The sequence below is a fragment of the Balaenoptera acutorostrata genome, chromosome 7 (genome assembly GCF_949987535.1).
Source record: "Balaenoptera acutorostrata chromosome 7, mBalAcu1.1, whole genome shotgun sequence".
Classification (NCBI taxonomy): domain Eukaryota; kingdom Metazoa; phylum Chordata; class Mammalia; order Artiodactyla; family Balaenopteridae; genus Balaenoptera; species Balaenoptera acutorostrata.
In genome coordinates, this window is record NC_080070.1 from 41847746 (window position 1) to 41874536 (window position 26791).

At 38.3% G+C, this 26791-nt stretch overlaps 1 protein-coding gene across 6 annotated transcripts in view; it reads left to right on the forward strand.

Annotated features, from left to right (window-relative positions):
* The window catches only part of ELMO1 (engulfment and cell motility 1), a 556794-nt gene that overhangs the window by 177068 nt on the left and 352935 nt on the right, over window positions 1-26791 (forward strand). For all 6 annotated transcript variants that reach the window (XM_007195081.3, XM_007195082.3, XM_057549627.1 and 3 more), the window contains 4 exons: window positions 4417-4452; window positions 14161-14260; window positions 22053-22204; window positions 24553-24631. In XM_007195081.3, the coding sequence (XP_007195143.1) occupies window positions 4417-4452; window positions 14161-14260; window positions 22053-22204; window positions 24553-24631 (367 nt within the window). The remainder of the gene's footprint in view (window positions 1-4416; window positions 4453-14160; window positions 14261-22052; window positions 22205-24552; window positions 24632-26791) is intronic.

The window sequence follows — 26791 nt, forward strand, 5'->3', positions numbered from 1 at the left end:
CGCCAAAGGGGCCAACCGTCTAGGGCTTTGTCGGGGATTGTGTGGCAGAAAATCCCTTATGCTGGCACTCCGCCTCGCCATCCCTTTTTGCTTTGTTTCTGTGTCTTTGTCTATCACTCCGGTAATGGAAATGAGAAGGGGTCACACAGCCTGTTTAAAGAAGAGATTATCTTCTGCTAGGGAAAAGATGCCATAGCTTGGGCTGAGGTGAGGGGCTTCTGATCACTGAGAAACATCAGTCTTTCGAGAATCATTTGTTCTCCAGATATGTTTCTTTTAAAGTGGGTGTATATTGAGAGAGAGAGAGAGAGAGAGAAACTCAGTTAGGAAAACAGACATCACAACAAAAAGTTCGTCTTCTGCTTACGTTTACTCTGAAGCCAAAGTGAGGAAGTGAAGTAAGAAACACTGTTTAGGCAATGAATTTCTTTCTGCACTCTGGTCAGGGAGAACTTTCTAAGGCTAGGGTCTGCTACAGGGTTAGCACATATATAAACCTAAGGATGCCCAGGCCCTAGGCGAGAAAGTTATTTTGGAAAATTGCAGTGACTGCTTTATATATTACACACACACACCCCACAAACATTGATTTTGTAGCAGTTCTGTTAAAAGATTAACTGAGGCGTATTAAAAATTTTTAGAGTGTATTTGAGCAAAAATCAGTTAGAATTGGTCAGTGCCAGACTGGAAGTGGTTAGGAACCCTCTACCCACCGGGGCTGGTTGGGGAGAGGGGAGACTCTTGTAGAGAAGAAGCGGAAGCAGAGCAAGGGAGTTGTTGGATTGGCTGTAGTTTAAAGTCTAGTTGGCTGTTTGTGATTGCTTGTCCTTAGGTTTCCATTTCCCAACCTGGAGGCATTTGCAGGTTTAGGGTTTTAGATTGCTTTTACAGGCCTCCAGAGCATTAGAGCCCCTTCGGTCTAAAGGCCTCCTTGTTCAATTAATTTAACAGTTCCAGACTGAATGGAAAAGTTGCAAGATCAAGTTTCGCCAGTTGTCCTGTTTGTGTCCTTTACAAAGACCTAACTCCAGAGAGCCCCTTGCACCCAGTTGTCCTGTCTTCTCCTAATTGTTGCAGGAAGGGGGACTCCTTCCAGGGCCCGAGAGTGGGCTCTTGTCTAACACTCAGAAATGAATTGTCCTAGGAGACACATGTACTGACAAAGCAAAAGACTTTATTGGAAAGGGGAGTCCGGGCAGAGAGCAGCAGGGTAAGGGAACCTGGGAGAGCTGTTCCTCCACGTGGCTCACAATCTCAGGTTTTATGGTAGTGGGGTTAGTTTCCAAGTGGTCTCTGGCCAGTCATCTTGCTTGTGCCCATATTTGGTCTGACTCAGGATCCTTCCTGGTGGACGCGCATCTCTCAGCCAAGATGGATTCCAGTGAGAAAGATTCTGGGAGGTTGATAGGACATATGGACTGGCATCTCCTCCCTCCTTTCGGCCCCTCCCGAATTCTCCCGGTTAGTTTTTGGTGGCAGCACCTTGTTTCTTATCAGGACCTCTTGTTGCCAGACAACTCATCCAAGTGGTTATCATTGTGCCTGGCCAAGGCGGGTGGTTTCAGTCAACGGTTCCCTAACATAATCTCTTGCAATCTGGAGCTATTCCTTAGTCTTTCCTTTTCTCTCATGGCTTTGACATTTTTTGAGATTATAGGTGAGCCATTTTTAGAATATTCCCCAATTGGGGTTTATTAAAAGGTAATTAATTAAAAGGTAATTATCAGGGAAAGATAAAAGCATGGCTTTCATAGAGATATAAAATTGAATATGTGTTAAAAGAATGTATTTTACTCATCTGATATGAGGGAACCAGGCAGATGTTTTCACTGGTTCAGAGGAAGAGTCAAAAGGGCACAAATTTATATGAAACAGAGCAATGTCGAAATGAATTGCAAATGGAGACAAAACTGGTTTTTCACCTGCAGGGAGGAAGTTAATTAAATCACCACTAGGCAGGACAAAATATACATATGCATCAGTTACCTACAACTTAAAGACAACAGGGCTGGAATCTGATAACCCAGAAGAGTAAGCCAGAGACAGTGCATAGTTTCCTATTGAAACACGAAGTCCTTTTTCTACAGGTTTCTCCAGTGTTTTCTTCTTTTAGAAAACATATGTCTTTGGCTAGAATATCACAGATGCTTGTGTTTATTTCATTGCATCCTATTAATGGCACATGATGTCTCTTTGTCTTATTACTGATGTTCACTTTGACCACTTGTTAAGATAGCACCTTCCAGGTATCTCCCTGTAATGCAGTTTCCCCCCTTTGTAAATAATTAAGAAATAATTTTGGAGTAGTTACACCATGGGAAATGGAAAGTGGTACAAATCAGGTTTGTATATTTTCTCCCAGAGATTTGGCTCTTCAACAATACTAGCACACCACTCTTTAAAGCAATGTAGGCCATTTGTTCCCTGTTTTATTCATTGGGCTATAATCTGTCACTATTATTATTTATTTTGATGTCCAATTTGTCCCAGATATGGCTTAGGAAACTTCATCAAGCTGTATTCTGTGTCCTGCCTTGCCTCCCATTATTCTTTGAGCATTTCTGTACTTTTTGGCTCAGCAAAATGTTCCAGGCTTATCTAGATCTTTCCAGCCCTGGACCGAGTCATTGCTCCAAGGATCCCCAGTTCCTTTTAGTGGAGGGTAGTGCTTGACTCTTTCAAAAGGGCCCAAACTCTGCTCAGGCCTCCTTCCCCATAGCCACCAACTTCTTCCACTCTGCCCAATGGCTATTTGAAGGAGAAGGAAAGGAAGCTAAGATATATGTGGATGAAAAATGTCCTCCTGCCATATCAGTAAACAAAGGACATTGTGGCCTAACTGTGGCAGCCACTACAGCTGCCCCCCCTGCCACCCTGAGGGGGTTCAGGATGGAGAAAAGCAGCATACTGGTCCTAAATAGCTAAGGTGCATGTCAAAGGAATGATTTCAATGAGCCCAGACTGTTGCATCTTCTCATATATGGAAAAGCACTAAATCCATTAACTTAAGATGTCTGGTTTTTCTTTATTTAACCATAATCTTTTGATGTTCTGACTCCCTGGTTTATTGCAAAACTCCTATGTGTCCCGGCTCCTCCCTTTCCTCTTCGGAGCCGTCCCTCAACGCTATCTGAGAGGCTGCCTCTGGGATTGAGTCCTCAGAAAGTCCACCGAATAAAATATAATTCTCAACTTTTAGGTAGTGCATTTTATATATATATATATATATATATATATATATATATATTTTTTTTTTTTTTTTGTTTAAAGAAAGGCAGGTTAAGGAGGGGGAAGGGAGCAGGAAGAGGAAGATCACTTTATATACATTTTTAACTCCCAAGTTTTATCAAACACTAGATCTGATCTTCTCATGGTCAGTTAGGTTTCTGAAGTGGTTACATTTTATGTGGTTGAAAATGTGAAACTTCTTCCGAATTGAGTACCTACTCTGCATGTGCCTGACATTATAGTAGTTGAGTTACAGAGCGAGCCTTTGCCTTCAGGTAGCTGGAAGGACAGTGAGATGTCCTAAGTCATGCAGCTGATGTATTCTCAGCACTGTGGACAAGGGCGCCACCCTCAGTCTGGTCAAGGAGGGGAAATCAGAAGTCAGGGAGGCTTCACAGAGGAGCCTAGAATCAGATGAATTTGGGGTAGGACTTAGCCAGTCTGACAAGGAGGGGAAGGGTATTCCCCCCGCAGTGGGAAGAACACACTTAATGCCAGAGAAATTTGGCAGACTTGAGGAATGGGAAGTGGTTTATAAGGTTAGAAACACTTGTTTCCTAATCTTCTTGACCTAATCTTTAGTTTTTAAAGAAGCATAATTGTCCTTTTTTACAGACATGTTTTGTTGATTGTGCACTTTTTTTGCAGACTGCTATCCCAGGGTTCCATCTGTGATCCAGGAATTATTGCAATGTCGCACGGTGTCTTCTTTCAGAAGAAGCCTTTTTTTTTTTTCTCTTAAGAAAAGAGAAAGTAGAATTAGTGGGCATTTTACCAAAGAAAGATAATCAACTATTTCTCCATTGTTGAGCATGTACTTAAGAACAACTGGACTAGTGTTTTTTGGCCCTACTTTTTCATTGAAGATATGCCCCTCTTATTTCTAGGGATTTCCCCCTGTTGAATATATACCCATTCTGAGCCAAATGGAGTGTTCTTGTTGCCTTTACTCATAAGTAAATGCAATAAGTTGGTTACAGTGGTTTAATCCCCATCTTTTGATTGTTTTGTATCATTAAAAAACACCAATTTATTGCTTGGAGAAATGTTTTGAAATGAATTAAGCTCTCTTAATGACTGTTAAATCTGCCCTATATCTCATCCTGGGCTTTCTTCATGATCTGTAATTTGTGTAAAACTCATTGCTTTCACACATGCTCCTTACATGACTGTTTTTGAATTTTGCAGACGATACCAGAAATTGCAGAAGATCATGAAGCCTTGGTAAGAATTTCTAAGAATGGGTTGATACAGATGATATAACACTTCCTTCTTCTCTGCATAATTAAACCCTGTCCTCTGACTGATTGTGTAACTATGTGTCTAGATGTTTTGAGTAAGTGATTTATTTTTGCTTTCTTTTTGATGTTCTTTTTTAAAATAATTAATTAATTAATTAATTTATTATTATTATTATTTTTTTGGCTGTGTTGGGTCTTTGTTTCTGTGTGAGGGCTTTCTCTAGTTGCGGCAAGCAGGGACCACTCTTCATCGCGGTGCGTGGGCCTCTCACTATCGCGGCCTCTCTTGTTGTGGAGCATAGGCTCCAGACGCGCAGGCTCAGTAATTGTGGCTCACGGGCCCAGCTGCTCTGCAGCATGTGGGATCTTCCCAGACCAGGGCTCGAACCCGTGTCCCCTGCATTGGCAGGCAGATTCTCAACCACTGTGCCACCAGGGAAGCCCCTTTTTGATGTTCTTATGAACAGGTTCTTTAAAAATTTATTTCCGTTTTCTCTTTGCTTTGTGGTAGAAAGAGTATTTTACGTTGGTAACCATAAAATGATCACATCAGGATTGCTACCCTTCTCCTGGAACAAGGCTAAGCATAATTTTATGTATTACTTTAAAAAAAACCTTTCTTTTTTGTGGCCTATGTGATGTTCAAAGTCAAAAGTCTTTGATTTTCTTCAATGGCTTGGTAAGAAAAAGATCCGCATTAAAAAAAATATTTAGGGCTGAAGTATGGAATGAAAATTATTTACTTTCAGTCTGAGAATGTGTTCAACCACCTATATATTTGTGAATTGCCTGATAATTGTGTCTGGAAATCTCAAAACTTCTTTCTTAGAGTATTCCCTCCTCAGTGCCTTTATTATCCACTAAACAAGGTGAGTCCAAAGAGTATCTAACAAACTCTCTATAATAGGTTGAACAAAGTCCCATTTTGCTAAGTTGTTAAGCATACAGTTTCAGTTTGAGAAGGAAGACTGAACAGTATTTGAAAATGTGCACCTTATTTTTTAAGCCTTCAGAGAAAATTCTGATCAGTGTATGATAGTGGTCTCAAATCATTCATCTTCCCCTACCCCTCCCACTAGAAGAAGTATTAATTGCAGGAACTCTTCAGTTATTAAATTCTAATAAAGTAGAAATATTGAGTTTTTAGGGTAAAGCTTCTTAAACCTAACTTTGATACATATTTTTAATATAGTAGAAGCAATTAATGGTAATAGTAGTAGAAGCCATTTTTTATGAGAATTTACTCTGTCCTGGGCATTGTCTCAATGTTTACACTCGTTACTTCTAATTCACACTTTTATCCACCATACAAGATGAGTAAAATTAGATTTGTTTCCTTTATGAAGAAGTTAAAATGAGGTGGTATTGGGATTCAAACTGATTTTTTCTCTAACAACCTCATACAATTTGCTAATGCAGAAGAGTTTTGGGCTCTGAAGCCAAAATAATTTCTTAAAATTTATCTGCCAGTAGTTTTAATCTTTTGGTATATAGAGGTGTTGGAAGTGTGACTAAGCGTGAATCATGATTTCCATTTATCAATCACAGACAAAATCAATGCTCAGGGCCCTGGTAATTGCAAAGTAGCTTAATCAGACTAAGTACCATGGATAATAATTATAAACTCTAGACAAAATATTGCAAACAAAAACATCTAAAAACAAGTGTTTGTTTGAAGAAACTGTATAGCAACTGAAAACAGACAGAAAGAAGAAGTAAGTCAATCTTTGAGAGAACAGATAAGCCCTAGATGAGATTTGTGTGTTTGCAGCTTTTTGCCTGAGGATTCCTGCTCATCCAGGTAGCATGGGGTGGCAAGAACCCTCAGTCTTAGTAAGTTACTAAGAGGATATAGTTTAGGGCTGGCAGAGCAGCTAGATTATTAAGGGGAATCCATGAAAGAAAGGAGGCTCAGAGGGTATGAGACGACCCCATATCTATATATAAACTCTGCCAAATCTATCACTGATCACTGAAGTGTGAATATACGTGTGTATAGGAACCCCAAAGGGACCTGGTAAAATTAGCAACTGGAAATGGAAAGAATTGGGAAGAGATTTAAACTGCCACTCACTGAAGAGTTTGGAGTCTGATTCTAGCCAAGTTAACTTCCTACTAAAACAAAAACCAATTCTTCAGAAGAACAAAACTGAACTATGAGCCTTGGCAATGTTTATTCCCAATGTTCAGAATACAGTAAAAAATTACTAGGTATATAAGTAATAGGAAAAGATGACCTGTACTTAAGAAAAGAAATAAAGCAAGTAGTAGAAGCCTACCTTGAGATGACCGAGATGTTGGAAATAGCAGATGAAAATTTTAAAGCAATGTTTATAAATATATTAAAAAACTAAAGAAAAGCATTAACATATTAAATTCGCAGATGGGGAGTCTCAGCAGAGAAATGGAAATAAGAAATAACCACTTGGAAATTATGAAACTGAAAAGTATAATATTTAAAATGAAAAATTCACTGTAGGAGTTGAAGATGGCAGAAGAGACAGTAACCTTGAAGATATATCAGTATAAATTACCCAATCTGAAGACTAGATAAAGTGAATAGGGAATAATTGACCTGTAAGGTAGTAACAATTGATTTTAAATACATTTAATTGGGGTCCCAGAAAGAGAGGAGACAGATAATGGGGCAGAAAAATATTTGAGGAAATAATGACAGAAAATTTCTGAAATTTGTTGAAAAACATAAATTTTTAGATCTAAGAATCTTGTTGAACCCAAGTGGGATAAATAGAAAACTATGCCTAGAAACATCATAGTCAAACTTCTGAAATTGAAGGATAAAAAGTATACCTTGAAGACAGCCAGAGAAAAACAACTTATTACATTAAGAAAATAAAAATAAGAATGAGAGCTGACTTCTCATTAGAAATAGTGGAGGCCAGAAGGCAACCTCTTAAAAGTGCTGAAAGAAAAAAAAAAAAGCTTGTCAACCCAGAATTCTTTTCTAATAACACTATCTTGAAAATGAAGGTGAAATAAAAGCACTTTCAAATAAAGGAAAACTAAGATGGTTCATTATTAGCAGATACACACTACAGGAAATATGAAGGAAGTTCTTCAATTAAAAGGCTTCAGATCAAATTTGAAAAAGCAGGACCCAGCTACATGCTGTTTACAAGAGATATACTATAAATGCAAAAGAACATGTAGTTTGATAGTGGAAAAACATATACCATGTAAATGGAAATAATAATAAAATGGTTGTTTTATTAATATCAGGCACAATAAGACTTCAAGGCAACATATTATCAAAGATTAAGAGAGATAATTCACAATAAAAAATGGTTGGCTCATTAGGAAGACATAAACTGTTAAATGTGTCTGTACCTAATATAAGGCTTCAAAGTACATGAAGCAAAATCTGACAACTAAAGAGAAATATAGACAAATCTGTAATCATGGTTGGAGATTTTAACACTCTTTTCTAATTTCTTTTTTAATTTCTAATCTCCCTTCAAGAAAGAATTTGCTAATCAGCCCTGAGGAGTACAGTTAGCTGATAGCTTCCCGCTATAGCACATTCAAGATCCATGACAGCTTTCAAACTAAGACCATACACGCTCTTTCCAGGCAGCCCCTAGTCAGTGAGCCTGGTGAGCATGGTGCACATACCAGGGCCTGGCCATTTCTGCCCATTGTGGGACCCCTCTAACAGTCCGTATTTATACTGAGCTTCCTCTTGGGTTGGCTGGGACTGTCAGATCTACATCTGCGTCCTCTTTCCTTTCACAGGCATCAGATCTACCTCACGGTCTGAAGGGTATTCTTACCCAGTCTTGCTTTGTGCCTCTTTATCTTTCACAAGCACCACCTATCTTCCAATAAACCTCTTGATCTCCTTACTCCATCTCAGCATTAACTGAGGACTAAACTGACCTATGAGGAAATAGAAAATCGGAATACCCACATCTATTAAAGAAGTTGAATTCATTTTCAAAAGCCTTTACACAATGAAAATTGGTTACACTGGTGAATTTTATTATACGTATGCAGAAGAAATACCAAATCTACACATATTTCAGAAAATAGAGGTAGAGGGGAAAAGTCCTCAATCATTTTATGAGGCCTATGAAGCCAGTATCACTCTGATACCAAAACCTGACAAAGCCAATGCAGGAAATAAAAATTATAGACGATTTAATGAACAGAGGTGCAAAACTCCCCAGAAACGTATGAACAAATATAATCAAGCAATGTATAAAAAAGATTTGTGGCCTGTAAAGATTTATCTCAAAAATAGTTTAACATCTGAAAAATCAGTCACTGTGATTTAGTATTTAGCAAAATAAAGGAAAAAACTTAAAGAGAAAAAGCATCTTTATAGATACAGAAAGTAGATAATAGATACAGAAAAAGCATTTCATAGCGTCCAACAGTCATTCATAAAAATTCTCAGCAATCGAGGAATAGAGGGAACTTCCTCAACCTGATAAAGACTATCTGCAAAAAAAAAAAAAAGCATTATACTTAATGTTGGAAGACTGAATCCCCACCCCTCCCAATAAAGATTGGGAATAAGGCAAATATGTAGCACTTCTATTCAACATTGTACTGTAGTTTTTAGCCATAGCAATAAGTCAAGAAAGAGATAAAAGACATAATGATCAGAGAGGAAGAAGTAAAACCAACTCTATTCATAGAGGACATGATTGACTATGTAGAAAATCCTAAGGAATCTACAAAGAAACTGCTAGATCCCATAACTGAATTTAGCAAAGTTTCAGGATATAACATGAGTATATGAAAGGGACATATTTTTATACCTTAATAGCAAACAACTAGAAAATGAAATTTTATAATTTCCATTTACAAAGTGTCAAAAATCATAAAATTCTTAGGAATAAATGTAACAAGAGACATCAGTATCTGTCACTGAAAAAAAATATATTGCTGAAAGAAATTAAAGAAGACCTAAATAAGTGGAGAATATACCATTTCATGGATTGGAAGACACAATATAGTTAAGATAGCAATTCTCTCCAAATTAGGTTCAGTGAAATACAATCTTTTAAAAAGAAATTACGAGCCAATCCTAAAAACTTGAAGGAAATGCACTGGACCTAGAAGAGCCAAAACAGTCTTGGAAAACCTCATAAAAATCACTAAAGTTGGAAGATTTCATTAACTGACTTCAAGGCTTCCTGTAAAGTTAGTTATTAACACAATATGATATTGGTGTAAGAGGATAGACAGATCCATGGAATAGAATAGAGTCCAAAATTGATCCACAGTTAAATTTTCAACAAAGGAGCCAAAAGAATATATGCTGATGTAAGTAATGCTATGATTCTAAAGGGTAAGGGAATGTCTGAAGGGCAACAGAAATCCATACATTTCAATGTATATAAGTTTTACCAGAAACAAAATAAAATACTAGGAAAAACTCAAAGGGCAGGGTAGAACTATATTCATTAATTCTGGCAATTAGGGATATATTCAGTATGATTTATTAATAACTTGGAACCTGGTCTTTATCTTCATCTTTTCTCTGCTTCTCTTTTGGGCATGACACCCAATGGAGACATTTGGAAGCACTATTCTTTTATAAAATTAGCAGCATAAAATTTAAATGCTTTGAGATTGGCTGAATTTTGTTGGAAAGAAGAGGGTCTCTACTGAATTGATGAGAAACATTTATTTGAATCATTCCAGCACACATGGTGTGTTGGCTGTGACATGGCTCTCAACCAGCATGTAAAGTTTGCAGTCGGCTTAATTTGTGGCAGTCAGTACTGCAAAATCTTTAACTTGGCACTTTATAAAAAACAAATAAACCAAGCAAATAAAAATGCTCCCTGCATGTGCCATGTGGTTGCTTTATATTTGTAATCCTTTTAGCCTTGATCTTCTGCACCCAGCACGGATTTCAGAGACAGGACCTTGGCTCCTGCCTTCCCTCTTGGAGCCTGAATCACTCCTCTAGCAGTGAAATAAGCATCTGTGTCAGGGTTCAATAAGAGCTTTTATAGCTGCCTCATTTGAAATGAGATGATTGAGTCCGTTGATTTGGAAGGTAATAAAATTTTAGCATGGCTCTCCTCTTCTTGCAACTAAGGATATGAAGTTGAATTTTGAAAAAATTCTCCCTCATGTAAACCTAGTATGCCATCCAGCAACCAGTTATAATGAATTATGTATGTCATATATATGCTATATGTATAATATAGTATATATGCATATTATATACTTTATAATATATAATATATAACATATAAACATAGTATATCTAATAACATATTTATATCTATATATTATATAAGATACATATGCATATATATGATTATATTTAATATATATGTCTAATAACATTATATCCATAGAGTATATAGTTATATATTTAAATATATTAAATGTTATTAGATAATATTTATATAAATATAAATTATATAACATTTATATAAAACATTAGATGGACCAAGAGAGCGATCCTTCTCCTGGGCACCTTGGTGTGATGTGAAGAAGCTTCTCTCATTTGTCAATCGTTCACACTAATGGGTGATTACAAAGCACAGAAAGCCCTAGCTGCAGTCTCAGAAACGGTGCTCCAACTCCTTAACAACCTTGGAGAGTTAAATACTGGTCCCGAAAGCAGCTTGGAGATTTGGAAATGAAACAATACTCTTTCCCTTCTTCTCCATCTTTTTCCCAGGTCCTTGCAGCCTGTCTGAGGAGCCTGTAGGCAGAGCTCTGGAACACTTGAGGAAGAGGGACAATCCCCAGATGTTACTAAGGCCATTAGGATTATGAGTCCATTGAGCAAGGAACAGAGTCATTTTGCCTTCAGATAATTAGCATAAATACAATTTATCTTTTGCTTTTAAAGCAGTGAGTGAAGACTAATATCATCTCTAGTCCCAGCTACAGGGAATATAAAGAAGAGTTTGATTTCAGCAGCATGTTACTCCTTTTTCACTGCCTGTTCCATTGCTTGTTCTTTTAGTGACAATACTGAGGCAGTATTTTTGCACTGTGTGGAGGTCACAAATGCCATCCTGCAATGTCTTGTAGATGGGCATCTTATAGCAGTTGAGGTCTTTTAGCATGCCAGGTGTAAACAAATGGCAGCCATTCATTATCACTTGGTTGTTTTTCCTTTTTTTAAGTAAATAAATTGCTAATATGGTTTATCACTAATAATATAATAAAATAATAAATTAGCTAATATTGTTTACTAATAATTCTATACATTATTATGTAATAATATTTTCACAGTAATACTAATGCCTACATAATCTGTTAATAAATCTTACTAATTGCTTTTATTTCCTGGCTCTCTTATTTTCCTGAGGCAATTTCCTTCTTTTTTTTTTTTTTTTTTGCAAGCTAATGTTTGGATTTTCTTAGGACTCATTGTCTGTAGAAAGAGCCATTCTGGAATTTTTATATAACCTTTCTTGCTAGTATTTTTAATCCATTTTCCACCTGTCTTTCTACTTTTTTTTGTTTTCTTAAAATAAGCTTGAGTTTTCTGGTTTGGAATTTCTCTTTTGGGGCATGATTCTCTGATGCCAGCCTGTATGATTGGGATTGCCCACCTGTGACTCAGAAAAGGCTTTAAAAAAATATTTGCTGCTTTTCTCTCTGGCTTGAAACGTTTGGCTTTTCTTGCAATTTTTTTTTTTTCTCCCTCCAAGGACAGAGAATTCTTGACACAATAAAGACAGACATTTGAAAATCATGAGCTTTATGTACCTTTTTAAAATACCACTTTGCATAATGATAATAAGTAACATTCGCATACTGCCTTCCATGTGCTATATACACTGCTTAGAGGGCTCTAAGTATGGTAGCTCCTTTCATTTCCCCAGCAGTCCTCTGAGTTAGGTATCACCACCACCACCAGCATCACTGCCGTCCTCATTTTTTTTTTTTTAATTAATTAATTTATTTATTTTTGGCTCTGTTGGGTCTTCGTTTCTGTGTAAGGGCTTTCTCTAGTTGCGGCAAGTGGGGACCACTCGTCATCGCTGTGCGCGGGCCTCTCACTATCGCGGCCTCTCTTGTTGCGGAGCACAGGCTCCAGATGCGCAGGCTCAGTAGTTGTGGCTCACGGGCCTAGTTGCTCCACGGCATGTGGGATCTTCCCAGACCAGGGCTCGAACCCGTGTCCCCTGCACTGGCAGGCAGATTCTCAACCACTGCGCCACCAGGGAAGCCCCGTCCTCATTTTTATAAAATGAGGAAATCGAGGCACACAATGTGTCCTTGTCCACTGAGAGCTGGCGGGTAGCCTCTGCTGTCTGACTCCAGAAACCACCCGCTTAACCATTTCTATCAGGCGCACCTCATCCTCTCTGATCTCCGGCAGCTTGGGATCACGGTCCTTTCCTGAGAGCCGCTTCCTCTTTAGTAGGTCTCTTTTCAGCATCACAGCTTCGGAGATGATGCAGAATTTTCCAGGTCTGTTATTGAGGCTGGGCTGAGAACACTAGGAAGAAGGGAAATTGTGAAGCTGTTTTAAAAGAAATATGAGCTTGTTTCCTATTCTATTAATTGAAAATGGTTGGGAAGATTCAATCTAAACACTTTATGAGACTTTGTAGTGTAGCAATTGTGATATATAAGAGTTTACAGATTAAAAATCTGAACAACTAACTTTATTTTAAAAAAATCAAGCATATGAATCAGTGTGGTTGTATATAGTGTGGAGATCCTGATGGGTGTAATTCAATGTACTTGAAGAGAAAGTACTTACCTTGAGAGTTTTGAGTTACTATTTATTATGGTGATAATTTACAATAGAGGTGAGTTTCTGTAAAAGATTCTCAGTGTTGTTTTGAAAGCACTAGAAATCAGGGTATTGTCTGATAAGGGTCACGGGTGGAGTTTTTTAGAAGGCCGTTCTTTTACTTGAGCTTGCCTGATCTCTGCTTAGACTTCTAACCCACTCATGAGACCCTTCCTACAGCCTTTTGAATCACAGCAAGTCTATGGCCGGCAAACAGTTATTATCTATAATATTCTAGAAAGATATTACATCAAGCCTATTAACTAAAGATAAGATGCTGGCCAGTGTAATATAGAAATGAATATGCTTACATATATATTTGTATCTATGTGTTTGTGTGTAAATGCACTCACCCAAACACACACACACACACACACACACACACACACACACACACACACACGCGCAAGTATAGACCACAAGAATCCTTTGCAAAGTGCTAATACTGTTAATAGAATTATTTATAATCTTCCCTGTTGGATACCCAGAGATAATAAAAGAAGCATATTGCCCTCTTCCTAATTTTTGTTTGCTGGGAAGCTTTTTTAAGCTATCATTTCCTGAATGCTTGTATGTTACACACTTTATTAAGTGCTCTACAAGCAGCCCTGTGATGAAATAGATTTCACTATCCAGTTTTTCAGTGGAGAAGACAGAGGCTCAGGGAGATTAGGGACCTGCCCAGTACAACACAGCTCACCTGAGTGAGAGTGTGAGCCCAGGTGTGTCCCACGGAGGCCCTGGCTCCCCTCTGTGAAGCCACCTGCCTCCTGCCTACTGACTCACTCACGTTTGCAAGGACATTGCCTGTGGCCCAGCTGCTTATCCCAACGATCTCTTACAGTTCTGTTTGTATTCATCTTTCTAAAGCTTTCTCACGTCTGTCTTCCCTTGTATTTAGCTCTTGGGCCCATCACCCTTACACCATCTTGTGTTTTCCAGCTTTGGAGACATGCTGTCCTTCACCCTGACGGCCTTTGTGGAGCTGATGGACCACGGAATAGTGTCCTGGGATACGTTTTCGGTGGCATTCATTAAGAAGGTAATTCAGATTGTGCTTCCCAAGGTCAAATCACTTCCTTCTTTTACAGATATTTTTCTCTGATTTGAGCATATTTTAGAGTTGTTTCTTTTAGTTCTTTGTGTTAAAGTGTGAGTGTGGTTTTTGATAGTATTATGTATGTGAGGGTCAGGGCACCTAAATTCGGTATGAAAAATGACGTTTTCTCCCCACTGGGATCATAAGGGATTGTATAATACATGGGAACCCATAGTCAAGGAAAATCAAGGTGACATGTTAAAATCAGAGAAGCGTCTGCTGAGCCCCTCTTCTGGACTCTGCTGTTCTCAAGATCTAAGTAGAGTTCCTGCTGTCCTTCCCGATCCTTCTCCCCTTAACCGGGTGTTCAGGAAAAGGGAAAGAGGCAAAATATACTGATTGTTATATGACTGGGTCTGAAGCAGGAATGTAAGAGAAGAAGGTGTGCTTGGATCCATGCCTCTTAGGCCGAGTAAGCCTGCTTACTTGTAATCTTGGTGCGATAAATGTCTCTGGGATCAACTAATTCGATTGGTTCCTACTTTCCTTAGGAGGAAACTAACAAAGGTACAGGCAAAGGTGGACCTGGTTTGGGGAGAGAGGGCAGAAGAGGCCCCTACCATTCCCAGCAGTTGAATAGTAATAAAGACGTGTCTGCAAATTTACGATTCTGTTTCCAATCTTCTAACCAAAAGTGAATAGCCCTGACTTTATAACTATTAAATGTAGTATTAAATCAAGAATCATTATTATTTATTAATTTGTTAACTTATTTTTCCTCTCTTTGTATTTGTGAAATGGTTTATAAATGTATTGGCATCTTTCTTCCTGCTGTTTTTGGGAATGAAGAGTTGTTTGGAATTCATACATTTATCTTATAGGTCTAGATTCCTGGGAAGGGTTGTCTAAAATAAAGAATTTCAGAGAGTCTGTGCAAAAGCTGGAAAATCAAAGCAAAATCCAGTATGAGTCACTTGAATTTTTAAAGACTTTTATTTTGAAATCATGGTAGACTTATAGAAAATTTGCAAAAAAATAGTACAGAATGTTCCATATAACCTTCAACCAGTTTCCCTAAACATTTTGCGTAATAATAGTATTATTATCAAAACTAGGAAATTAACAGTGGTGTAATACTGTTACCATTATTTGATTTCACCAGTTTTTCTACCAATTTCCTTTCTCTGGTTAAGGACCAGATCCAGGATCCAAGACTGCATTTAGTTGTCATGTCTCCTTACTGTCTTCCAATGTGACAGTTCCTCAGTTTTTCCCTGTCTTTCATGACTTTGACAATTTTGAAGAATACTGGTCAGTTATTTTGTAGAATGTCCCTCAGTTTGGGTTTTTTGATATTTCCCTCATGGTTAAATTAAGGTTATGCATTTTCCTTAATGTATAGAATATTAGAGAAGAATATTAGAGAAGTAATGTTGTGCCCTTTTCAGAGCATCACATTAGGGTATGAGATGTTAATATGCTTATTAATGGTGATGTTGACCTTGATTATGTGGATAAAGTGGTATCCTCTGGGTCTCCCCACTGTGAAGTTATCTCTTTTCCTTTTGAAGTTAGTCAGTACCTGGGGGGAGACACTGCCTTGAATTGAAGAGCATAGAAGGGCTCCTAGTCTGTTCATTGAGGGTGTTGGGAGCAGAAGTCTCACAGATTGAACGCCTTCATGACGTTGCCTATTTTTTTTCAGAGGAAGGCCGATTGGGAACCTAGGGCCTTCTTGACGCACCTCTGAATCCTTTTTTCCTACATAAGGGCATAAAGCCAAGAGAAACAAGTAATGGGAACCACCTAGAAAACATACAAAGAAGGATGAAGCCTCTTTTTGCCTATATTTGTCAATGATATGAATTGCTAAAAAAAGGAGAAATGACTGTAGAAGAGAAAGCCAAGGAAATCCTGATGTGTAAGGAAGTACTTTCCTTTGGTGGTGACAGGAAATGCAAGCATTAGATTATGAATGCAGAGAACAAATTGCTGTATTTTTTCTTTCCAAGATAAAAGTTCTAGAGAAATGGAATATTATTCAGCCATAAAAAGAATGAAATATTGCCATTTGTAGCAACATGGATGGACCTAGAGATTATCATACTAAGTGAAGTAAGTCAGACAGAGAAAGACAAATATCATATGATATCACTTATATGTGGGATCTAAAAAATAGTACAAATGAACTTATTTACAAAACAGAAACAGACTTACAGACATGGAAAACAAACTTATGGTTACCAAAGGGTAAAGGGGAGAGGGATAAATTAGGAGTATGGAATTAACAGATACACACTACTATATACAAAATAGATAAACAACAAGGACCTACTGTATAGCACAGGGAACTATATTCAATATCTTGTAATAACCTGTAATGGAAAAGAAGCTGAAAAAGAATATATATACGTGTGTGTGTGTATATATATATATATATATATATATATATATATATATATATATACACACACACACACACACACGTATATATGTACACACACATATATAAAACTGAATCACTTTGCTGTACTAACACTAACAGAATATTGTAAATCAACTGGACTTCAATTTAAAACAAAAGTTCTAGGGAAGTAAGTTCAAATCTACAAATACTGGATTTTGCAGATTTTTTATACTTAACAGAATTTTTCAATTCATTCTGAATTTATGGCAGGCCTTTCTTTCCTACATCCAAATTGCTTTGCTTTTCTGATATTAGAACCTCTTTTGCTATAAAAACAGTGCTGTTCTGAACGTGAATTCCTTGAACTTATGTTATGCTTTCACCCACATTATCTCTTTTGATCCCCACAGCAATCCTTTGCAGAACAGAGCAGTTAGTCTTGCTATTCCTGGTCAGGGGATGAGGACACAGTGACTTGGGGAGATTGAGTGAGGTTATAGAGAGCGGGGTGTCATTGGTCCCCCGGGTCAGGGCTCCCTCCCCCATCATCATGCACCTGTGTTTTAAGTGAAGGAAAGAACAGCTCCTGAAGAATAGTCTTGTTGAAGCAGCGTTGCCTGTTGTTCAGCCCTCCCTGACCTCACTGGTGCAGAGTTAACTGATTTCTTCTGCTCTCCATTCTCCTTGGATCTTGTATATGCCTCTGTTCCAGCACTTGTCACATTTCTGAGGACTTCTTGTTCTTTTGACTGGCTCTCCCAAGAGACCATGAGTCCTCAGAGGGTGGAACCATGGCTTTCTTCCTGTCTCTATCCTTAGAACCCGGCATAGAGTAAGACCTTAATACATTTCTGTGAAATGAATGAGTGAAATTTGCTTTGGAAGCATTTTTTTAAACCCTAAAACTTGAATAAAAAAAAGAATACTGTGCCACTGTATTTAAATATATTTCAATTAAAACTTCAGTTATGAATATAAAGGAATTACAAAGCTGTCTTTCTTTAAATGATGTGACACGTGGTTAGAGAGAATGGCAATAATCTAATTTTCTAACTGCTTATGAAAACAGTTTTCATTCACTGAAATTAAATAAAAATCATATTAGATCTAAGGAAGCAAAGACTAGCAGTCTTGGCAGTTTAAGTTAAAAATTAAATATTTTTCAAAAGGCAGCACGTTTAATATATGCTATCCTCATTCCTAGTCATTCTGTTTTCTTTGCATTGCTACTTAAATCTCAACTCCTTATGTGAATTTTTAAAAAAATGGTCATCAGAAAATGACTTTATAATTGATAATTTTTGTCAGGTTAACTTTTTTATTCATTAGCTGGATCAAATTCAGCACTTTGACAACCCAGGAATTGTATACAGGCAACTGTCTTTTAAATGGAGCTTTATCTAGACAAAAATCAACTAGGAAATGCTCTGACAAAAGATGCTTATCTCCGTGGTCCAGACTTGGCTTCCTATTAATGCCAAATTCATACGACTTTGGAGCAATATTTTTCCCTTGCCAGCCTTGGTCTCCTTCTCCACTATCTATTTTGTTATGTGTGAATCTAGATTCTAGTTTACAAACTTTTTCTGTAATAAATAATATCATTTCATAAACACTTTGAAACTTGGAATCCCTTGATGCCAATATATAACGTTGTTGCTTTTTAAAGACTTGGCTTCTTAGGGAGAGGGTCAGAAGGCGTAGAGAGGAAAGAAATGGAAAAAAAAAAACAATCTAGAACTTTCTGTGTTACCAGTTGGTTTTCCCCTAGCCAAGTATAATATCAGTGCTTTTTCTTGGAAGGAAAGTTTTATACAAATGCTCTTGAAAGCTTAGCTCTGCAGGAGGGCCTGGTTCACCCTGCAGTATTTTCAGTGCCTGGATAAACATCCAGCCAGTTTCAGCTTAGATACCCAATAATTTTTGCCTCTTAAAAACTTGAGAGATTTATGGGCCTCTGTCCAGATAATTTAAAATATGGTAGTGGAGCTCCATGTTCTCCATGGATCTTTTCAGTTTTGATAACTTAGGATAATTTTAAGATCTCAATCTAAGTGATTCAAAGAAGTGTTTATGTAATTTTAATAATTTGTATCATTGATTCATGTGATGACCCTTAGCTTCTTAAAAGTCACCCAAATATTCCTATGTTTTATTTAGGTAGCACTTTTAAATGAGTGGAAGCATGTGGAGGTAATATATATAATTACTGTTAGCTCCTCCTACCTCTTTTTCCCTTTGATACAGACCTACTTTCAAGAAGCTGTACTTTGATTGATTTAGGCCGGCTCACCTGTGTTGACCAAAAGTACAGAAATGGAGCTGGGAAAAATTTAAAGGCAAAGGAAGTCATTATTGACTTTTGGCAAGATAAGGGAAATTAAAATTTAATCAGACAATCTTTAACCTTCTATAGCTATACTACGATCTATAGTTTTTAAACTAGACATAGAAAATAACATTTATACAGTCACAAATTTGTCCATGCACCAATAAGGAGCCTGTCTACAGTCATCATGTTTGCTCGATCAGCCCTGATGCCTTGGTTATTAGTACTCATTTGTTGACAATATTGGGTCATTTAGATGTCTAGTTAAAACTATTGACAAATAAGGCAAAAGATAGAAGTTAGTTTCAGAAAACGACTAGTATCTCCTACAGAATTGTGCATAGGACTCTAATGAGTTGTGTGCCTGCTCTCTGCCAGCTTAGTGTGTTACACAAAATTTTGTACCCTGCTTCAGGATTGCTGAAGTGATGGGATCTGTGTGTCAAGGAAGAGCTGAAGTGATGGAAAAGATTAACTTTAAACAATACTTTGAGGAAGGTAACAGATTAGTTTCATGAGAGAGAAATATGTAAAAATGGCAAATGGAAATGGAATATATATGTGGGGTACAATGTCTGAATGAAAGCAAAGGCCATAGCCTGTTTTACCATCATTGTATAAGCCTGTTGGGAGCAGGTGAGAGTTAATAATTTGCAGAGAACTTTAAAACCCATTATAAGAAAGTGTGCTTCATACCAGGAAAACACTGAGAGTTTTGACTGAGTATTTCAAGAAAGGAAATACTGTCACAGGATATTTATGGAAGTAAAGGGTAAATTTGTATTAGAGGGAAATCTTGAATATAGAGGAAACTGAAGAAGATGCTGTCTTAGTAACCCAGGAACGAGTTGGACCGTGGGCCAGTGTTGTGTATATACAACTGAACGTGTATCAGAGGGGAGACATTGCAAATGTGTCCATGGAAATAGAAAGTAGGGAACTAAGACTATTAATCACTAATGATTATGGCAAACTTTGAGAAAGGTGATACTTGAGAAGTCAGGAATAAGAAGTCAATGAGACTGATTTTTAGCCCATTTAATTTTAGACTTTGTTGGAATGTCTAAGTGGAGGTATACTTTTGGATGCCAAGAATAAGCACGTAACATACTTCATAGTAAATGACTTTTTAATCTGTCTGTCTGTGCTAGATTATAAAGTCCTTGAAGTTAAAAATCATGTGTGTTTGCTCATCTCTTGATTTCCAGATCCTAGGTCAGTGCAAGCCTGTTTCATAGCATATGGTCAATACATATTACTTGAATGAATGCAAAGAAGGGATGAAGGCTAGCGGGTGGGGGAGGGAGGTTGACCATCAGCTCTCAGCTGGAGGATTCTCCATGGAGTCTTAAAGGTACATCCAAATTTACTAAATGGAGACAAGAAAAGGAGCATGGAAGGAGAATAGAATTAGTGCAGAGAAATCAGAGTTATTGTCAATGCACTTCTTTGTGAGTTCTTCAGTTTTCTAATAAGTGCCAAGAATTATACTGGGACAATGAAAAATGGTTGGGGTGGTGCTGGTGGGGAGGTCAAAGAATTTATATTCTATTTAGAAGAGATCTAAGTTAGGTGTTAAACCATGAGCACAGTATGAGGGTCATTGGATTTTTAGGGAGAGAAAGTTGGCCTTAGAGAAGGAAAGGTGGCATGATAGATATCACAGGGGAGCTGACCCAGACTGTGAGGATTAAGGCGAGGGCTTGGCAGGGACAGTAAACACATTAGAGAAGTTTACTAGCTGTGAAAGGAGCTAAAGCAGTCTTTTGAGAATCTTAAAGTTCTCATACTCTTCCTGTAGTCTGTATTATAAAATAATAGCTTTTTGGAATATAAAATCATCATGTTACTTTATTTCTCCATGTCATTTATTTTTCACCCCCTGAGATCCAGCTGTATCTGGAGGCACAGAGGGTGTTGATATCTGTACCCCTCACCCCTACTTTCACTGGGGAGTCATTGGGCTAAAAACAGTTGGGCTGGTAACTGTCAGTTGTCATGGTCCTTTTGCATTTTATCTTGTACAATGATGGAGAGAGGATGAGGAGAAGGGGACAGTGGGAGAGCAGAAAGGGAGAAATTAGTTTTGATGGGGGGGGAGCAGTAAGTGTCAATTTGTCATGGAACCAAATTATTTAGCTTTTAAGAAAGCAGTCATTATGATGATATAATAACAGCATTTTAGTGTGAGTCGTCAACAGACAGTAGTAACTTTTAATGAGACCTCTAAAATAAAACCTTCATGATACCCATGTGTTTGGGTTACTGTGATCCATTATTCTAACCCTTATTTTACTTCCCTCTTACATTGTGATTTATTATGGTTGAGGCTTTAGTGATTCATTCCTTAGGGAATGTATTTTAGAGCTTAAACGACTATTTTAACTTTTAACACTTCTAATTTAAATGTTTTCCTGTTTGCTAAATTTGAGAGAGATGAGAAGAATTTATTTTAACCATAAGAAATTGGAAGAATGGGGGAAAGAGTGTTTCATTGAGTGTTTCACTGAATAAAAAGGAGAGTAGCCAGTGAGTGAAAAGTTGCCAGTTGCATTGTGTTGACAAATGTGATTTGTGTGAGTCCCTTAAGAATGTAACAGGAGCATAATAAAAACATAAAAGCCACGGATCGTGTGGGTGAAGGAGTAGCCTGGAAGTGGAAGGGAATGGCTATTAATATATGTTGAAATTACTGTCTCAAAGAAACACAAGAGTTCTTACAGTATATGTGTTGAAATTGTCTGCCCCTGAAAGCTGAAACTCTGAAGAATCATTCCAGAAACACCAGACAGAATAATTCTTTGAAGCTGTTTCCTTTTTAAGATTGCTTATTACTGAGTTAGAGAAATAGGATATAAATAGTGGTCTGTAATAAGCTGGTGAACAATCATTGTTGACTCCATGCGTTTCTGACTATTCTGCTGTAATAGTACTATTCCAGGTACTTTTCGTCCTTGGTGTCTGGTGTTTCTTAAACGAGCTCCCGATTTACTTGATTTGCTCCCTTCTCTACTTCTTTGCTCTGCTTACCATGAATTGTGTCCTGCTTGGGTTTTCAGATAGCAAGTTTTGTCAACAAGTCAGCCATAGACGTCTCCATCCTGCAGCGGTCCTTGGCCATTCTGGAGTCCATGGTGCTCAACAGCCATGACCTCTACCAGAAGGTGGCGCAAGAGATCACTATTGGCCAACTCATTCCCCATCTTCAAGGGTAAGCAAGAGTGACTCCACCACAGTGGGAAGGGAAAATGCTTCAGGCGGACAACCACCAAAACCCCCTGGGAACGGTTTCATACTGGTTTGACTAATATACAGAAAAAGAATCTTGATTCGGTATATAATCAAACCATGTCCCATGCTTGTCCCCCATCACACTGACATGGCACAGTTACTTGCCCCTGGGTGCTCCCCTTGCCTGCTCTTGTCACTGGTCTGCCCCCAGTGCCTTGGTAGGCACTCAGTTCTGATCAATGTTGGCAGATATCGGTAGAGTTTTACTTTTAATAAGACACAATAGGACACTTTGTTCTCTTAAGTTCTCAACAGAGTCTTTATCCTTAATCATATAAAATAGTGCTTTCTGTGATATAATGAGAATTTTCATACTTAATTAGGAATTTTTAAAGCCAGGCGTCTTTCTTAGGCTCCAGGTGATTACAATGACCTTTGATTGGTGTATTCTATAATATACGAATTTTTTAAGAGGCTTGAGCTATGAGACAGCTGCCCTAGCAGCCTTCGGTCTTTGGGGATCTCTCCTTCTCTCTATGCTTAGGTAACTAGTAAGGTTGCCTCTGATGATACAAGCCTGAGAAGGAATCCCTTGTACGATGCCACTTTATCAATTAAAGTATTTGGATTGCAGGTGGCAAGAAGCATCCTGAGCTAGGACAGGGAGTTTATTGAAAGGATACTGGCGCACTTTATAGAACCGAGGAATGACTTAAGTAGCTAAGCCTTGGGAAGGACAGAAACTATGGCCTCCTTGGAGTCCTCACAACAGGCCTTTTCTCTAGCGTACTGGCTGGCAGTCATGTGACTTGGCTCCCAGTAACTGCCGCCCCTGGTCTCTCAGGTCACACTGGCAAATTTTCAAGAAGAAACCTGATTGGCCTGTTTGGGTTGGGGGTGTAGGATGGGGATGCGAGGGAGTATTCAGTAGTTCTCAATATACCGAAAATGTTGACTGTGTTTATAATATAAACTACCAAAGTGCATTAGAGGTTTCCTTCATATGGAGGGGGGATGGTGCCTAGAATGTAAAATGTTAAGTCACACAGGCTATGGATTGCGGCCTCAGGGAAAATTAACACATGCTCTAAAATGATGATTTTGTGTGAAATCTCTCTGGAAATAATACCAGTTTCACATGTCCCTGAATGTGAACTGTATCAACTTAAAAGTCTGTATCTTTTCTCTGAATCTCGAGGGCATCACTGTGCATTTATAGAGCGCTTTGCCAAGTGGAGAGTTTCTCATTTGCCAAGTGCTGTACTAAAGATTTTATATGCATTACCTCATTTTATCCTAAAGGCAGCTCCTTGAAATAAGAGTGTTTTTACCCAGTGTTACAGATGAGGAAGCTGTGTAGGGACACCCCGTGAACTTGTCCAAGGCCACACAGCCAGCCTGTGGGGCACTGGGCTTAGAATTTCATCCTGCCAAAGGCTGTGTTCTAAGCTCTGCCTCTTCCTAAATTATCTCTAAATACAGCCTATAGGCCTCTGCTCCTCAGCCTTGGGTCCTTCTTATTTACTATTTACCATGCAGCTAACATTAGATCTTGGCTTCATTTGAAATTTCCGATTTCATTCCTGTGAAAAGCAAATTTGTAAACATAAAAACCTATTCTTTTGTTATTTAAAAGTTTCTATTTGGTAGATAGCTAGTGGGAAGCAGCTGCATAGCACAGGGAGATCAGCTCCGTGCTTTGTGACTACCTAGGGGTGGGATAGGGAGGGTGGGAGGGAGACACAAGAGGGAGGGGATATGGGGATATATGTATACATATAGCTGATTCACTTTGTTGTACAGCAGAAACTAACACAACATTGTAAAGCAATTATACTCCAGTAAAGATGTTAAATTTTTAAAAAAGTTTCTATTTGGGAAATAGATTTTTAGAATATGTAATATTATTGCCATGGAGACAAAACAGTTTCCTTTGTCATAAGCCCAGGAATATAGGGATACCCAGGACTATTCCCAGGTATACTTCATGCATCAAACAGAAAATCACATACACACACACACATACACACATACATCCCCTGGTCCATATTTTTGACTCTAATAGAGGAGAAGCGGAGAGAGCCAGCTGGCCACCTGTACGTCTGGGTGATCTCCACTGAGCGTGTTTTGTCTGGCTAGCAATAGTAATTGTCCCCTCGCTGTGTTTCCAGCCTCGTGATGGTCAAAATATTTTTTCAGTGCTGAATGTGTTTTCTAGGTCCTGGCTTTCTCTCTCACTATTTTGGGGGGAAATAATCATGAGCTTTATCATGGTCTAACTCAGGGGTAGCCTCTTCTGACTTTCTGTATGTCTGTGTGTCTTTACAGGACAGATCAAGAAATCCAAACCTATACCATTGCAGTGATTAATGCACTTTTCCTGAAGGCTCCTGATGAGAAGAGGCAGGTAAGTTGCACTTCTTTTGTCTTAAAGACGGTGCCCAGTTGTGCCGGCAACTTTTGGTGCAGAGAGAGCCTTCCCCTTCCCATCCCAGGAACTCCTGTGGGGCTCCTTGCTGCTCAGTGGTTTGCCTGGACAGCCTGGGATCATTCACAGATCCAGTGGGAACTAGGTGGAGATGGGCAAGCCCCTGTCTGATGAGGAAAGTTAGGAGTGTTCCAGCGGTAGAGCCCTTTCATCACATGAAACCCAACATAGAAGCCCAGAACAAAGAGATGAAATAAAGATGAAACTCTGCCTCTGTGGTGGATGCAGAGTTAGAAGCCCCTGTGATCTTCTGTCATTTCATTGGATACTCACTGGGTCCAGGGAGGGATTGTCCCCATTTGCCTGATGAGAAAACGTAGACCCTGAGAGTTGTCATGCTTTTCCCAGGGAGGTGTGAGATGGGAAGGTGAGAAGACAGGACAGGGAAGGTGAAAATTGCTGCAGGGGTTGAGATAACTGTTCATCTGTGAGAGGGGCTCTTTGCTTGGTGATATTTCTGCTTCTGTGTGTGGATGTGGCCAGGAGGACTGAGCAATTCATTTCCCCTCCTCTGTGCAAACAAGAGGAGGGAACCCCTGAAATGGACCTACGTGAAAACTACCCTTTGATATTGGTTCTTCTTCAACTAGGGAAAGGACGATTATAAAGTGGTTGTAGAAGAAGTGGGTTTTTGCATGTCTTAGAATTTGGTTCACACCTCAGAATCCATTCCTGGTTTTTTTTCCATCAACATAACATACTTGTTACCTTGGTCACAATTTACTTCATTTACAAACTGGATGGAAATATGAGATTTTTCAACCTTTAGAAAGTGTACTGGGGAGCTTGATGACAGTTACCAATAAATTGTTTTAGAAGAATTTAGAAAGCTAGCATGCTACTGAACACTGTGTCAAGAATTTTATTTTTTTACTTTACTTTTTCGTTGCCAAGGATTTTAAATCTCAGTGGCTAAATGTGAAGGTTTCTGGTTTGTTTTCCGTTTAGGATTGTTTGCTCATTCCTAGGGGCTATGTTTGCACAATAAGTAGAGTGGCTTTATAGTTTCCTGTGCTTTTGGTTTGGTGTTGGCTGGAGCCAGGAGGTGCCTGTCCTCCCCAAGCCTATGCTCCAGGCTGGATTTTTAAGGGTGGCTTTGCAGATCTTAGGTGGGATCATGGGTAGGGCTGCTCCTTATATATTTATATCTAAATACTGGGCTCATGATAATTCCCATCATCGCAGCAAATTGCCTGGGCATGTTCACAAGCCTGACATGGGCAGCACATACATAAGCCTGACATGGGCATTGAGAAGCTTGACCCTTCTACTGGCCAGGCCACTGAAGGCTGTTTGTAGAGTGGAGTCAAGAGCCAGGCCAGAACGCTGATTGGACCTCTTGAGACTGTCTTTTTTCCTGTGGCTGGATTAGAGGAAATGAAAGCTCATGCTCACCCCAAGTGCTACGATTTCACTTGGATCTCTGCATCTAGACACGAGTAAGATGCATACACCTTGTATCTTTCTGTTACACTAAAACTACTGTTAATCTGTTGAATTGGAATTGAATGACCATGGAAAAGTAGAGAATTAGTTGCCAATCTATGCTGACTCCAGGCCAATGATAACAATGAAAACATAATGGGATACCATTATATTAGGAATACCATTAACATTAGGTTTGGATTCTGCTAATCAAATCTTTTTTTATTTTTGAAAAATTAGGCTCCATGAGACCGACATGGTACAGTTTGGCTGTATATTGCTATATTAATAATAAATCACAAAGTGTAGTCTAATACCATTAAACCATTTAAGAAAACAATTCAACTAAGAAAGATAGGGTGTATATCAACCAGCAGAAAATCCAAAGTATTATATGACTAATTTAGTCTTTGAAATAAAAATGACGATACTTATCGATAGAAAATTAACTTGGACTTTATAAACTATGTTGAATTTAAGATGAATCAGTGATTATTGTTGGTCAAGAAAAGGAATATTTCGATTTTTAATTTTTAAAGTACATTTTAGTGAGTTAAGAGAGAGTTGGCTCAAAATTATTTCAAGTTCATAATGAAGAAAAGTTTATTTGTTGTTATTTTCTGAACATCAGTGGAGGCCTGTAAAGCAGAAGAT